The following is a 16,027-nucleotide window of genomic DNA, read 5'->3' as shown; positions in this document are numbered from 1 at the left end:
ACATAAAATTTATTATATATAATATAATATACATATTATATATATTTTTTATTGAGATATCTTTTTAAAATATTTATTTTAATTCTATATTAATATTTATTTTAAAATTATGAACAATTATTTTTAAATAAAAAAATAATAAAATAGTACCCCCTCCGTTCAATTTCTATTGTCCTAAAGTATATTTGTATAGTTTTTAAAGATGATTGTCTTTTCGGTATATTTAAATTAATATTCTCTATATTTCAATTTCCAATAAAATATGCACATTTTATATTTAGTAAATAATGAATCCACAATAATACTGAAAAGGTAATTGGTAGTATTTTTAAAAGTATAGTTAGAAATTAAAGTAAATGAATAGATAAAAAAGGATAATATAACAAAATTGTGATATTTATTGACTTTTTCAAAATTAATAATACATAAATTAACAGATTGACTAAAAAATAGTGAAAATATAATGAGAGGTAAAATATGTATATTTTTAGAAAACAACTGAATATTAATTATTATCTCTTCTCATTAAAAATTCTATGCAAATGACATTATTTTTTTAAAATAATTATGGTACGGGAATTCAATTAGTTCATAATATTATTATTATTATTATTATTATTATTATTATTATTTTAAAAGCAAATACTATTATTTAAAACATGTTAAATAAAGACATAAATGAATAATCTAAATATACTTAGGGTGTGTTTGTTTGGGAGACTTTCCCAAATTTACCCTATTCATCAAATTTTTCTTTCCAAATTTTTTATTTTTATATTATACTGAAAATTAATTTTACATTCAAAACATCAAATCTAACATCTATTTATATCACACCATACGAACTCAAAATTCAAACTCCAAACAAACACACTCAATTTGTAGTATGTATTTGTTGAAGTTTATAATTATAAATTAATGTGGATACCATTTACTTAATATATTTTTCTTAATAGATATTATATTGAAAAATTCATAATAATAATAACACTTTGTTGTTAACCATACAGGTATTACTGCAAAGAACAAAAACCAAACCATGTTTATATAAAAAACTGAGGATAAAAAATCTACATTATTATTTCCAAACATAACTATGTATTACTAAAAAAAAGATTATCTACTAATTTAAACAAAGGACAAGTAACACAACACGTATATAACGTGGATATGCAATCTTTCTACTTTTTTTTTTCAATCAAATTATAAACTATCAGATATGATTGAGGGGAAACCAAAAATAAAAATAAGCTCTCTACCAAAACATATGGCCATATTTATACAGCTTCTACGCTGTCAAAGTCCATCCTCTCGCCACCAGTTTCCTTCAATACAACTAGGCAATTATCATAATCAATGTTGGCAAGGAGCTTGCAAAATAGACCGGGTGGACAATCAACCGAACAACGTGCAAAACCTTGCCCTGAATTACAAATTAATTGATAGAACTTTTCATCTCTCGGATTGAAGGAGGTTATTTCTATATCATAACTATTTTCTTTTTCAAAAATAATTTTCCTCGAATAAATATGATCATCCAAAGGAAAGTTTTTCAAGTCATTTACAACTGTTATTTTCACCTTTTTCAACTTGTTCCAACTCCAACTTCTATTGTTAAACGTTGCATATCGTTTCAAACTAGAATCAGGGACGACTATTTTATAATCCTTCGAAAATGGATCAAAACCGACACCGCATCTCAACCAAAGAATATCGCTCGAAAAAGGAGACCCCAATTTTGCGGATGGATTCCAGAGGGCGAGAGAAGGCGTTCCGAGAGAACCCAAAATTACAAGTACTAGGCATCTCTGTGAGACCAGATGCCGCAGGAAACAGATTTGAATCGGAGTCGCACGAGAAAAAGCTCCATAACATCAGCCGAAACCAATCCACTTGATGCACTTCGTCATACTATGTGTAGGCAATGGAAATGGTTAAAATCACTCCAATATTATTAGGATAATAGAAAATCTAGCTGAATCATCTGTATATATATATATATATACATATATAATGTAACAAAATTTGGATAAATACCAATTCAATTCAAAAGCAAAATTTTCGGTTGAAGTTTATTTATGGAGAAAGAGATTTTTACGTAGATTTAATAGAAAAAAAAAATTATTATAAAGATTCAACTAAATATATTTATTTTATCCAAAATTTTACTATTCACAAAATTTAAATTTTAATTGAGATTTTATAAAAAAATATATATATATATATTCATAATTCATATTAAAAATTTTATTCATAAAAAAAAATTCTAAAAAAAAATCAACTCTAACACTGATTTTTTTTTATTTTATATATTATATTATTAATTTTATATTCAAAGTATTATATCAACATCTATTTGTCAAATTATATATTTATATTTATTTTAATTCAAAATTTATATTAGAAAATACAAACACTCACGTGAACACAATATTCCTATATTCTTATAGTAGTTTCTCTGCTAATATCGTCCTTCCTACTGTAAAAAAAAATTAACATAATATACAAAAATATATTTATAATAACTAAAAGAAAAGTAAGCATACAATATTAAATAATGCTAATAATATATATAAACATACAAAAATTTCACTGTTTATGAAAATTTTCAAATATAATATATCCGAAAATAATGAGAATTAAACCAATACTCAATCGATTAAATAATTTTCCCTTTCCCTTCCATTTATGGTGAAAAAGCATCCTGGCCGGATTGACGCCGGCGGCGGTATTTGAGTAGTAGGCAGGCGGCAGCAACTTACAAAATTAATGGCGGGAGGCTAAGTGAAATTGTACAATACACGATTAGATTAGATTAGCGTGGATGAATCTGGCGAACGGTCATTAGCCTGACTTGGTATCAAACCTTTCGAATCCGAGCAATTGGAAAATCGACGTGACGCCATTGCTGGCCAAGTCTTCTAGAAGCTGCTTGATCTTCTCGCGGGTGTCGGCGCAGGTTAGAACGGCGCCGAGCCACATTCGGAGATCCTCAAAAAATTCCTCCGGCTTATCTTATCGGGATCATGCTCGCCCACCGACGTGATTGGCAGTCTATTTCAGGTCGTCACTTTGAACATTATCTTTTATTTCTGTAGTTTCAATGAAGTAGAAACATTGTTCCTTTGACCACCACCATTACAGTATTGATAAAAGAACAAAAAGATAGAAAGATTGTTCCTTTGATTTGACCACAACAGTTACCGAGGATTTGTTTCATATTTTATATGCTTCACTAAAGTTCCTCCTAAAAAAATATGTCCCCCTCTAAACTATGCAAAAGCCATATTATATGTATATCAGTAGTTTCTCTTTCTCTAGACAAAAAAACTCAGGTATGATATGTAGTGAAAATCCAATCCAACTACATAGTGGAAGGAAACAAGGTTACATTACATGTCAAGTAAGGCCAGAATACATGAAATCCCAAGCTGTTACAGAAAAGATCAAAATGTCCTTACACTCATCATGTTTAGCCACAATGATCCATCATATTCATCTAGGCAAGAACAAATCTACAGTGATTATAACCTGCAAGCAAAGAGTACTCATCATGTTTAGCACACTAACTTATTTATTCATTTATCGATTGATGAAATAAAAACAGGTGCTTTGCTTACTTGGGTCTGAGCTGATGAGCATAGCAGTGCCTCTAAAGCCACAAGTGCCACCATTCCTCTTCGTCTTCTGCCAGTAACTATTGAAAGCATACGATGCATGTGCCACAAGAGATTCAGGGAAATAGCAGCTCCCATCAGGCTGAATTTCTTCACAGTCAGCCCCACCTTCTCCACAGGCATAATCCAGGGCCTCCTGCAGTGTCTCTTGTGGGACACTAGGCTTAGCAACACACCACAGCCCCTGGTGAGTCACCCCCCCTGGTGCAGGTGCACCCACAGAGCCATAGCCATTGCCATCAGAGGGAGTGCAGGGAGGCAAATGGGGGGGGGGCATATGGAGGGTCAGCCATTGGTGCAAGATGTGGACCTGGAAAAGTTGAAGGGGGGAAAGGGAGGGGATTTGGGGGAGGTGAAATAACTCCTACTAATGGAGGGAGAGGGCTTCCTGGATTTGAAGAACTGTGAGGGGAATGAGTTGGGGGGGCTATTGGGGTTGGCCTTGGGGGGTAGGGGTCGACTTTATCCTTATTGCTGCTTACATCAATGAATGACAGCTTTCTACTAAAGGGTCTTCTTCTTCCTTGTGTTGCTCTATGTATGATCACATTGCTCTTCTGCAAATCAAGAAATCCCAATTTCTTCATGGATTTGAAGTGGGGTTTCAGAAAGGTAAGGTTTTTACCACCTGAATCATGTGGGGGTGAGCTAACAACATAAGGTGAACCAATTTCTTGCAAAATGGTGAGCAAAGGTTTGATGTAACTCTCAGCTATATCTTCTCTGTAGGCTTCAGACTCCATATCCAAACAGTCAGAGGAAACAGAAGCAGAGACCTTAATGTGGTTCTGCAAACCCCACCTGGTGAGTGAATGGTGAAGGTTCTTGATGGATGGCAAGACCAGATCCAAAACATGCTGTTGATCCTTGTTGCAAGAACCAGATTGTCCGACTATTACAGTGCTTATGTTGACACCAGGATAATGTGCCAGAACATGGCTTCTGAGCCAAGATTCAGCCATGAGAACACTTCTTGATAGACCCTCTAGCCGTTGAGTCTCCACCTGGACAGCCACAGGTAACCCATTTTGGAAGACATCATCTGAGCCCTCAAGTGGTAGAAACTCCACTGATTCTTGACAGGTAGCTGGAGAAAAAGAAAATGGAGGGAAATCATAAACACTTGCTAAAAAATAAAAATAAAAAATCATAAATGCAAATACAGAGACATTCAAGGAATCAAATGAGCTTGGCTTGGTAAGAACTCCATTGATTCTTACCTGTTGAGCAGAGGAGGTACAAAAAGTGAGACACCAACCAGACCATGTTCATCATTTTGCAGCAAGTGTATTGAATGGAGAGAAGATTAGAAGTTCAAAACCAGAGAAATGGTAGTGCAGTTTTGTAAGATTTCTGCCAATTTTGGGAAATGCCACACCTTTCCCTTCTCTCTCTATTCAGTTCCTGAGTCTTATTTCTGTCATTTTTCCAAGGCTCAGTCTCAGTGCCAGTGTACTATGCAGAGCTGCCATGAGAAAGCAAGCACGGAAAAAGAAAAAGATGAAAAGCAGCCATATCAGTAAGGTAACCCTTTGGAATTTATTATTTTTTTTATTTCCTTTGGAATTTTATTATTATTATTATTTTTAAAATTTTAGTGCAAGTAAAAATCTTGTGTGTTGAAGTACTACAGCCATAGCTCGATAAAGTGAAAATCCATTTATGAAATAAAAATTGAAAAAAGGGCTAAAGTAGGATATGTCAGAGTGAAAAAAGACTAGACCTTGGGGGTCGTAGGGACCTGTGAATGCATACAGACAAAACGACACCGTTTCGAGAACAGTGCTAAATAAGCCCATCGGCCCAGCCCAGAAATTCTTTTAAATGGGCCCATGTATCTGTTGAGTCCAGTTGTTTTCTTTCAAGCATTATTAGCACAAATTAATGGAAAATTTCTTTGTAATGAAATTATTCGTTCTATATAACTAAACTTTAAAAATCAAAATTCTCAATTAAATTACAGTCTTAGGGTTAGTGTGTAAGCACTGATATTCATATTCATATTCATATTATTAGCTAATGTTGTCATCCCACAACATATTTGTCCAACGTAATATGATAGTAATTTTCAAGAAGTAGTTTTATTAGTTGTAATGTTCAATAAATTTTCCCTTTTTAATTATTATTTGTGTATAAACATTTTCTATTTTTAAAAGTTTAATATATATGATTATCTATTTAATAAAATACATAATTAATTAACGGTTTGATTTTTTACTTCAATGTTTTTTGTTTCAAATAATATTTTCTATATTTTTATCTTTCCCAATTTGTGTATATAGTTTTTATAATAAATATTTTATAATTTCAAAAAATATCATTTTATTTTTAGTAAAAATGTAACTTAGATGTTTATTTATTTATAATAATTTTTTATTATATAATTAGAACTTCTTATATAAAATTTTTTTTCTATCTTTTCAAATTCTCACTTGAATTTAGAAAATCAAACAAAATACAATAATAAAAAAGTTGGTTTTTTTCTTTCCGTTCAAACAAAAAATAATATTATTGAAAGAAATCAAAATTAAATATAAATATTATATATATATCCATTGTTTATATATTTTAAATTTGATAATAAAATTAAAATATTAAAAATATATCATATAAAATATAACAACTCTCACATATATATTTGAAAGCATTAAATTAAACTAGTTTTTTTTGGCACGGCAGAAACTACCGATAGGAACAAATAAGAAGGAACGATTTTCTAAATTCATGACCTAAACCGGGTTTTTTTATTTTAATCTTAGTAGGTGAATGAAGAAAAGTTGGCTCCGGACCGATTTAACGGAGACATACTAGAATCTATCTTCCTCATCTCGACTCTATTTGTTTTATGGCCGCTATGTTGGTTCTTTTGAGTTACTTGTGGTTGTCGATCTCTAGCTCGGTAAAGTTATTGTCGTCCATTAATCTTTTTATCCCTGTTGAGTCTAAAACTAATGAAAACAAGAATACCATTTATATTAATTTTGACTCACCTCTTTCGACACTGAAATACAAGAAACTTGAAACAACAAAGTCTTGTTCATTATCGAGTTTATTCTTTGGCTGGTTCTGCTGGCAGCAAGCAGAGAGTTTTTTTTCTTCACCTTTTTTTGAATCTGGGTTCAGATTTTGCCAATCTTCTTACTTTTGAAATCAAAATTTGGGTATACTATAGAGAAAGTGAGTTCAAAATGTCTCTTTCTTTTTCCAACTCATTTATCTCTTTCGGAAGGAAATCAAGCTATCTCTTTCGGAAGGAAATCAAGCGTGTGTTTTTTTAGGTTGATTTTGAAAAAAATTTATTTGAGTTTGATATTTAAATAATATTTAATAAAATATTTTGTGAGAAGAAAAAATATATTTTTTTCGAAAAAACACATAGTCCTAATAATAAAATTTGAAAAAAATTTATTGAAGAAACGTACCCATATCTTTCTTCCTCAAGTAGTTAACATTTTCATTCTTTTCTCATGTATATATATCAAGAGGATTGTATTTACTGGTCGGAGTTTGTTGAGACATGGAAAGAGAGAGTTTGTTAGACGTGAATATGAATATATAAAGAATATTTTATTGAATATATATATATATTTTTATAAATACTATTATTTTATATTACATTATAACTTTTACATAAAAAATTAAGGACAAAAACATCGTTACATTAATTTGAACTATTTATTATAATAAAAAATTAAGGACAAAAATTATACTACTATAATATTTAAAATGTTATAAAATATAGTATAATAATAAAATGTTATAATTAATATATGTTATAAAATGTTATAATATATGTTATAAAACGGTATAATTAATTATACTATATGTTACATAGTATACTACTATAATGTTTTAAAATGTTATAAAATATAGTATAAATATACTACTAAAATATTTAAAATGTTATAAAATATTATAATAATAATAATAACATTATAAAATATAGTATAAATATACTACTAAAATATTCTAAAATGTTATAAAATATTATAATAATAATAACAATATGTGCACCTTACCAATAGAGATATAAATTAATATATGTATATATATGTACGTGTCTGTGTTAAAAGTTTAGAGAAAGAGAGTTTGATAGAGAGAGAGAGGCAGTGTGAGAGAGTAAGGTTAGAGAGAAATACATAGTTGAATGCGAAATGGAGTGAATTTATACATTTTCCGAAAAAAAAAAAAAAAAAAATTTCTTCTCGCAAAATATCTTTATCGTATCAAAATTTTCTCAAATTTTTATATTTTTATGTAAAAAAGTTGTTTTATTTTTATATTTTCATCTGTTCCAAAATAATTGTCTTATTTTTTTATATAGTAATTTATAGTCATTACTTTATAACAAAATTATTCTTATTTTTCAAAACTAACTCTAGTTATTACTCTAACATACTTTTTCAAATCATTCAAAACGTAAAAATATTTTATTATTTTACCTTCTACCTTATACTCACTTTTAATTAATTATTCTGTGTCTACTCCCGATAAGACATCTTTTCTGGGACGGAAGGAGTATAATTTTAGGGTTATGTAACATTTAGCATTTTAGAAATACAAAACATTTTTGTTTTTGAATTTTTATAAATTTCAAAATTTCAATACATGTTATCATCTGAACCATCTTCCTTTTAACCATTTGTTTTTTTGGACACACCATAAATTTTTCTTTCTAGGAAAAAAAATAAAAATCTAACATTAATTGAAATGATAAAAGAAGTGAAAAATAAAATTAAAAATTAAAAAATTACAGACCACATACAGAATTCTTAATTGTGTTTATCTTATATATATATATATATATAGAGGGATGTTAGAAATAATAAAAACTATATGAAAAAACTTTTGAGTTACCACGCTATCATTAAAATTTTTTGATATCACCTTACAATTATTATTTAAAACTTAATTAATACTCGCTTCGTCCTAGAAGAGATGTCTTGTTGGGAGTTCGCACAATAATTAAGGAATAATAATATTTAATTGAAAGCTGGTATAAAGTAGAATGTAAAAAAACTATAATGCCCTTACGAAAGATTTTAAAAAGTAGGTTAGAGTAATAATGAGAAGTAGTTTGGAAAAGTACGAATAATTTTGTTATAAAGTGGGGACTACGATTACTAAATAAGGAAACAAAGACAATTGTTTTGGGACGAACGAAAACGAAAAAACAAAACAACTTTTTTGGGACGTTGGGAGTATTTTATTTTCAATACTTCAATGTTATTTATAGATATTTTTATTGATGAAATATGTTTTCATTATTTAATACTTATTCGTTTTTATGGAATTTAAAAATAATTACCTTCAATTAATTAATACATATTCTTTTAACATGATTTTTATTTTGATTAAAAATATTCATAAATTATAATATTCTATACATATTTTAGAGACAATAATAATAATAATAATTCAGTAGTGTAACTGCTAATGTGCATTAGATAATACATTAAATTTATAAAAAAATTATTAAATAAATAATTATGTGCGATTCTTATCCTCCAAGTTTTGTGGTCATTATTATTATTATTATTATTTTTTATATGGCCTTTTGATTTTCAGATTTGATTCTAAAAAAAATCCTAGGTCGGCAATCCCTATGATATGTGGAAAGTGAATTTGTGTGACAATCATCCTATGTGCACAATCAATGAGAGGTAAATAAAACCCTAAATTTCAAATTTTATAATTGTAAACATATATTGTCACAATGTTTCTAATATAAACAATGTAATATTTGTTTACAGGAAAAGATGCCACTATTTGTAGAACAAGATAGTCAAAATTTTCAACAGCTAACTTTTTAGAAAAAAAAAAAAAAAAAAAAAACTTAATTTTATTTTATCTATTTATTTATTCGCAGGGCAACTATTAAATAAATAAATCGATTAACTGCAATGGTGAAGGCCATCGATCCCGACACTGGTTCAAGTAGACATTATTAAAAGAAATATGTTGAAGTTGCTATTAAAAAAAGTCAGTAATTTTAGTACAAAATGATGACTTTTTACTGAAAATGCATGGAAAAATATATGAAATAATTTAATAAAATTTCGCTTTGTGACTTTTTATTTGCAGGGAGGATTGTTTGAATGGTGTTGTTGTATGAATTATTTCTTTAATATGTCCAAAAAATTGTCTTTGACTGAAACTTTATACGGTTTTATATTAAATAATTAAATAAATAAATTATACAACAAAATAACCTAGAGCACACTATTATAGACAATATACTCTCTCCATCTCATGTCAAAGTATATTTTTTTTTATTTTTCGTCTGTCTCATTTTTAAGTATCTCTTTCTTTAAAAGTAATTATACATCAATATTAAAATACTCTTTAACTTTTACTTAAATTACAAACATATCACTACACATACTATTACTTTTTATATAAAATCAAAAGGCAAAAACGCCAAACCTCTTGCACACTTCCACTAATTAATAAAATACTATTATTTTTTAATCTACTACAAAAGCCCAAATAACACTTTGGACCGGGACGAATGGAGTATAATATAATAAAAATACAACACATGAACTAACAATACATATTATAATCATATACATACATAACAATTAATTTTAATACATGACATACAAATTATTGTTGTATATACAATTGATTATTAATGTCATAGATAAATTAGTGTTCTTTTTATTTCTTTTAATGCCATATTTACTTCCTAGACCTAATACTCACTATTTACTTAACTAATTTAAGTACCTTTTTACTCATTTAATACTATTTATTTTTAAAAACATATCACACCAAATGCATTTTTTCTCTGGTAAAACATCAAATCAAATACTAATTTTTTTTTATTATTATTTTTTTCAAATTTCCAAAAACCCCTATCTAAAAAAACCCTAATATATTATTCCTCGTAATTTATATTAGAAAGATGCCGCTCATAAATAAAACCAAATCATATCCAGAATTATAGGAGTGTTTTTTTTTTTTTAACAACCAATTGATGGAGTAATTGTGTCTAGCATGAATGAAATTGACAAGTTTGCCCCCATTGAAGTTGAAAAATTGTGACCCCAAAAGCCCACATAGACAGACAATAAATTATGCCATTCGAAAAAAGGAAACTTAGAACAAAAGATTCGACACCCACGAACAATGATCAGAATGTTTTTAGCAAAATATACTGAATAAACAATAATAATATATCAATAATTATACCTTCTTGGTGGGCTCCACAGCTTTTGTGGATTTGAGAATATTAAGGCTACATTCAAATAAAAGTTTTTAAAATTTTGAAATTTTAAAAGAAAATAAATATTTGATATGATTTTTTTTATTAAGAATTATTAATGAAATCCCAAAAGAAACGAACCTGTTCTTTTCCCCCATAAAATATTAAGGGACTTGTTGATGACATTGTTACAATAATTATTATTGAACCTTATAAAGTGAACATAACTTTTGAAAAAATGACATTCTACATACTGTATTGACAATTTAGAAAAAAGTCTGCCTCAGTATTAATTGCAAAATTGCATGTGTCTAGACTATATATATATTTAATACACTATTCGTTTCTTAGTGTAGGCTGAAATGTATAGTGACGATAATAGTAATTTAGATCCAAAGAAACAAATTTGGAAGCAAGCAAAGGTGAGGATGCTTAACTTGAGAAATCAAATTAGAACAATTATTGGACACAAGAAGAATAATTATTACAATCAAGTTCTATTTTATACTCAAGAAATCTTCTAGATTTGGGGTTTTTATTTAACAGACAATTTACACACCAAATATCACTGTTTTTAGTATAAGCCCATCATTTCAAGAAATATGTTCAATATTTTGTTAAAATATTAACATCAAATTAAATAACAGTACAAGCCAAGTGTACTTGACTTCACTGACACCTGTCTTCCATGATTTTCACCTGTAATTATTTTCCATGCTTCAATTTTAATGTACCAAATGCATTATTAATACTACTCTACTGTTGTGAATGAAATAATTTTCTCATATAACACCAAACCGACACTCTTACCTTGGTTTGTTCCTTGTCTGATACCTTCTTTGATTTTTATTTTATTTTTATAAAGATAAATAATAAAGGGTAAAGAGTGGGCCTGTGGATAGAGAATAGAGTTTGGACTTTGGACATTTTTATTTATTTATTTTTTTTGTGGTAGTAAAAAAAAAGAAAAAAGAAAAAGAAAAGGGTAGCTGAAGCTGCTGCTGTCCTTTTCAACAATCCTCCACTAGTTTTGCTAGAATCAAAGCGAAAATTGTATTTATTTAGTTATTTATTGCATGAAAAAGAAAGGGCTAATGATATTATTATATATTTCAGTTTATTTCATTCATTACTGTTCCTGATATTAATTATGTTCTATATCTAAATTCAATTCTCAGCCCTACATCTTGACACAAGAAAAAGGTGAGATCATGAAATATGAGCACCATCATCTTCACTCTACTCGCACAAAATAAATATCCCATATTTTAATGGCAGAAACATGAATACAAATTTTCTTTTAGGACAGAAAGCAGCGTTAACGTGGTCCTCTAGTACTACTACTCGAATCATCCTCCATTAAAGGTCACCAGTGTCTACTTTATTGTTTTCTAATATTGCCCAAGATCCTAAACAGCATGTTCTTATATTATACTTGCTATGTATCTTTTCATATATATATAATATTAGCTACTAAATCAAATGTAAAGAAAGCATTAAATTTGTGTACCTGTGCCACTGCCAAAGGAATATTATCATATGGAAAAGAATAGCAAGCAATCCTCCATTTCAGATCTTGGATCCTCCTACAGAAGCTTTCACCTTTACAGCCGTTCCCTGCCATGGTGGAAGACGCAGAGAAGAGCACAAATTTAGGCCCTGGAAAACAAACACCAGAAATGAATAACCATCCTGACAGAGAACAACGAATTATATTATGAAACCTAATTTTATAATCGTTTTCTTCATCCCACCATTGCTGGCTGCTGCTGTTTCTTCTTCGGCTCTCAATTTTTCAGATAGTAGAAGAATTCTGCATCAACCCTTGTACCCTGCTACATCTTCCCCACCGTCGCCGCCGCCGCCGCCTCCGGCGACGGCGGAGGGGTCAGGGCCGGACCAGCCGTTCTTCAATGAAATACCAAATGGACAGACACCGGATCAGGGGGGGCAGGAGGCGCCGCCTACCAGCAGTACAGCTGTGGCCAATCCAGGCCCCACTCCGGCGTCGAATTCTACCAAAAAAATGGCGATTGGAATCACATCGGGGGTTCTCACTCTAGGAATGCTGTCGGCTTTGGCTTTCTATATCTACAAGCACAGGACGAGAGGTTTGGATGATTCGCAGAAGCTTGTCGGAGGAAATTCGCAGAGGATCCATGAAGATTCGAGAATGCCGCCGTCGACTTTTCTGTACATCGGCACGGTGGAGCCTTCCGCCACCAGTTTAGTCGGCGACGGGAATGGCGGTAGCGTCGTTAGTGGCTCGCCGTATCGGAAACTGAACTTCGGGAAAAGATCTGACCGGTATAGACCTAGTCCTGACCTTCAGCCACTCCCGCCGCTTCCCAAACCTCCGCCTCCGCCGAACATTAATTCTCCGCCGCCGATGTCGTCGTCCGACGATGAGAGCCACGACACCAATTTCTACACTCCGCAGGGATCGTCGTTGAGCAATGAATCTCCGAGTTCACGGCAGAGCTATCTGAGTAACAATCGTGGTGGTGTCGGTAATGTTCCTCATTCGAAGAGAACTTCGCCGAAATCACGTTTGGCAGCATCGTCTCCGGATACAAAGCCGGTGATGATTCCGTCGATTAAGCAGCCGTCGCCGCCATCGCCGCCGGAGGGTTCTTCCTTGGGGCCACTGCAGCCGAGCAAGATGCTATCCTACACTCCTAAGAGGGCGAAATTTTCGGCCCCACCACCGCCGCCGGACATGGCGCGGCTCAGATCAATAAGCAATTACGATCAACAACCATCGAAGGTCCAAATTCCACCTCCACAGCCACCGCAACCACCGCCTCCGCCTCCGCCTCCGCCGCCTCCGGCGTCAATCCCTAGAAATTTCCGGCCTAAGGAACCACAGACCCCTCCGCCGATTCCCAAACAAGTAATAAACCCCGAGTCAAAAAGCCCTAGCTCCTCATCAAATTCAGAGTCGGAGAAAACGCATTCCAGTACCGAATCGAATAAAGTAGCCAATTCATCTGACAAAAATGATGAAAGAGAGGACAAGGATGGATCAAAACCGAGGCTGAAACCCCTGCATTGGGACAAAGTACGAGCCACTTCAGATCGAGCCACAGTTTGGGACCAATTGAAGTCGAGTTCCTTCCAGTAAGCGAAGCACATTCCAAATCTCGAAATAATGTTGAACGGATACTCTCTAAGAGCCAAATTGTTTACCTGCACAGGTTGAACGAGGACGCCATGGAATCGCTTTTCGGATGCTCAGCAAATTCAGCTCCTAAAGAAATAACCAGGAGATCATCTCTGCCAACAGCCGAGCAGGAGAACCGCGTGCTGGATCAAAAGAAATCGCAGAACATTGCCATACTATTGCGCGCATTAAACGTGACCAAAGAAGAGGTTTCCGAAGCGCTTCTAGATGGTATGCTTGCTAGTCTAGAACACAACAATCCTTCATCACTACTAACAAACATTAATATGTACTTCGTTTTAATGGCGCAGGAAACACAGAAGGATTAGGTCCAGAGCTTTTGGAGACGCTGGTGAAGATGGCACCAAACAGGGAGGAAGAGATGAAGCTCAAACACTACAATGGCGAAACCTCAAAGCTCGGATCAGCAGAGCGGTTCCTCAAGGCAATACTGGAGATTCCATTTGCATTCAAACGAGTAGAATCAATGCTGTACAGAGCAAACTTTGATGCTGAAGTAACTTACCTAAGAAAGTCCTTCCAAACACTCGAGGTACCGATCACTCCATCGAACAATTACCAAACCAAACCTACACAAATGTTTCAATCATCTTCCTCACGATGCAGGCAGCCAGCGAAGAACTGAAGAACAGTCGCCTCTTCCTTAAACTCCTCGAAGCCGTATTAAGGACAGGAAACCGAATGAATGACGGCACGAACCGCGGAGATGCCAGAGCTTTCAAATTGGATACATTGCTGAAACTGGTGGACGTCAAAGGGACAGACGGAAAGACGACGCTGCTGCACTTCGTCGTACAAGAGATCATTAGGTCGGAAGGAGGCGCCGACAAAATATCGATCAAGTTTAAGGAAGACGAATTCAGGAAGCAAGAATTGCAAGTGGTGTCGGGGCTGAGTAAAGAGCTCGGCAGTGTAAGAAGGGCCGCCGGAATGGACTCCGACGTGCTCAGCAGCTATGTCTCCAAGCTCGAATCGGGGCTGGAGAAAGTCAGATCAGTTATGCAGTATGAGAAACAGAGCAAACAGAGTGAAAAATTCTTCGATTCGACAAAAGAGTTTCTTAACGATGCAGCTGAGGAAATCGCGAAAATCAAAACAGAAGAAAGAAAAGCCGTGTCTTTAGTAAAAGAAGTGACCGAATATTTCCATGGCGACGCCGCGAAAGAGGAAGCTCATCCTTTTCGAATATTCATGATCGTACGCGACTTTCTGTCCATACTCGACAACGTGTGCAAAGATGTCGGGAGAATGCAGGATAGAGCGACGATGGGGGCTGGGAGATCATTCAGAATGGCGGCGACTGCGTCGCTGCCTGTGCTCAATAGATTCAATGCTCGCAACAATCCTAATTCAGACGATGATCAATGAAAGAACTTGGACAAATTCGTCTCCAGGCATCAATTTGCAGGAAATGCGATGTAATCGAAGCATCTTGTACATGCCTAGTATGCCTTTCGAGCATCCTTTTTGAAGGGAAGAGTTGCAGACGTGTCGTAAAGTCATGGAAGCTCGAGATGCTCAAAAGTCTACGTCGAAGCTCCTTAGAAGAACTGGAATAAGAAGATAGAGAGCAAAGAGTTTTGAATATGATTAGCGAAAACGATATAGCAAAGAGATGCATAAATTCTTTTTTCTGCAGAACATAGTAGCCTAAGGCGAAGAACACGATCTTCGATCATTCTATACTGTGTATTGTCTCATAGAAAAATCGCCGTGCTGCTTTCAATAAGGTGAGTTAGCTTCAACCATTCTTTCTCCGAATCATTAATCTCATTGTTTGAACTATCAATCTTTTACTATTTTCAAAAATTTTCGAAACTCCAAAACAATAGATCTAAAGAGAGGCGTTGTGTAATGATATTTTTATCCTTGTTTTTTGGTGTAAAATGTAAAGATGCGATGTAAAGTAGGGGTATTTATGAAAAAAAAAATATATTTAATGAAATGTTTATTTTG

The 16,027-nt window shown here is 32.7% G+C and overlaps 2 protein-coding genes across 2 annotated transcripts; one reads left to right on the top strand and one right to left on the bottom strand.

Annotated features, from left to right (window-relative positions):
- Positions 1 to 3,236: 3,236 nt before the first annotated feature.
- On the bottom strand, positions 3,237 to 5,187 carry LOC127248650 (glucan endo-1,3-beta-glucosidase). The gene is given in 4 exon segments (XM_051271106.1): positions 3,237 to 3,531; positions 3,621 to 3,946; positions 3,948 to 4,764; positions 4,898 to 5,187. Coding segments are annotated over 4 exon segments (1,230 nt in total). The 5' UTR covers positions 4,953 to 5,187; the 3' UTR covers positions 3,237 to 3,499.
- Positions 5,188 to 12,539: 7,352 nt separating this feature from the next.
- On the top strand, positions 12,540 to 15,832 carry LOC127248649 (formin-like protein 6). The gene is made up of 4 exons (XM_051271105.1): positions 12,540 to 14,007; positions 14,085 to 14,281; positions 14,362 to 14,603; positions 14,678 to 15,832. Exons 1-4 carry the CDS (start codon positions 12,605 to 12,607, stop codon positions 15,437 to 15,439), a joined length of 2,604 nt encoding a protein of 867 aa, XP_051127062.1. The 5' UTR covers positions 12,540 to 12,604; the 3' UTR covers positions 15,440 to 15,832.
- The last annotated feature ends 195 nt before the right edge of the window (positions 15,833 to 16,027 follow it).

Source organism: Andrographis paniculata, unplaced genomic scaffold (genome assembly GCF_009805555.1).
Source record: "Andrographis paniculata isolate CXL003 unplaced genomic scaffold, ASM980555v1 Contig34END, whole genome shotgun sequence".
Classification (NCBI taxonomy): Eukaryota; Viridiplantae; Streptophyta; class Magnoliopsida; order Lamiales; family Acanthaceae; genus Andrographis; species Andrographis paniculata.
Note: the sequence above shows the minus strand (reverse complement) of the source record. Positions and strands in the feature narration are given on the sequence as shown.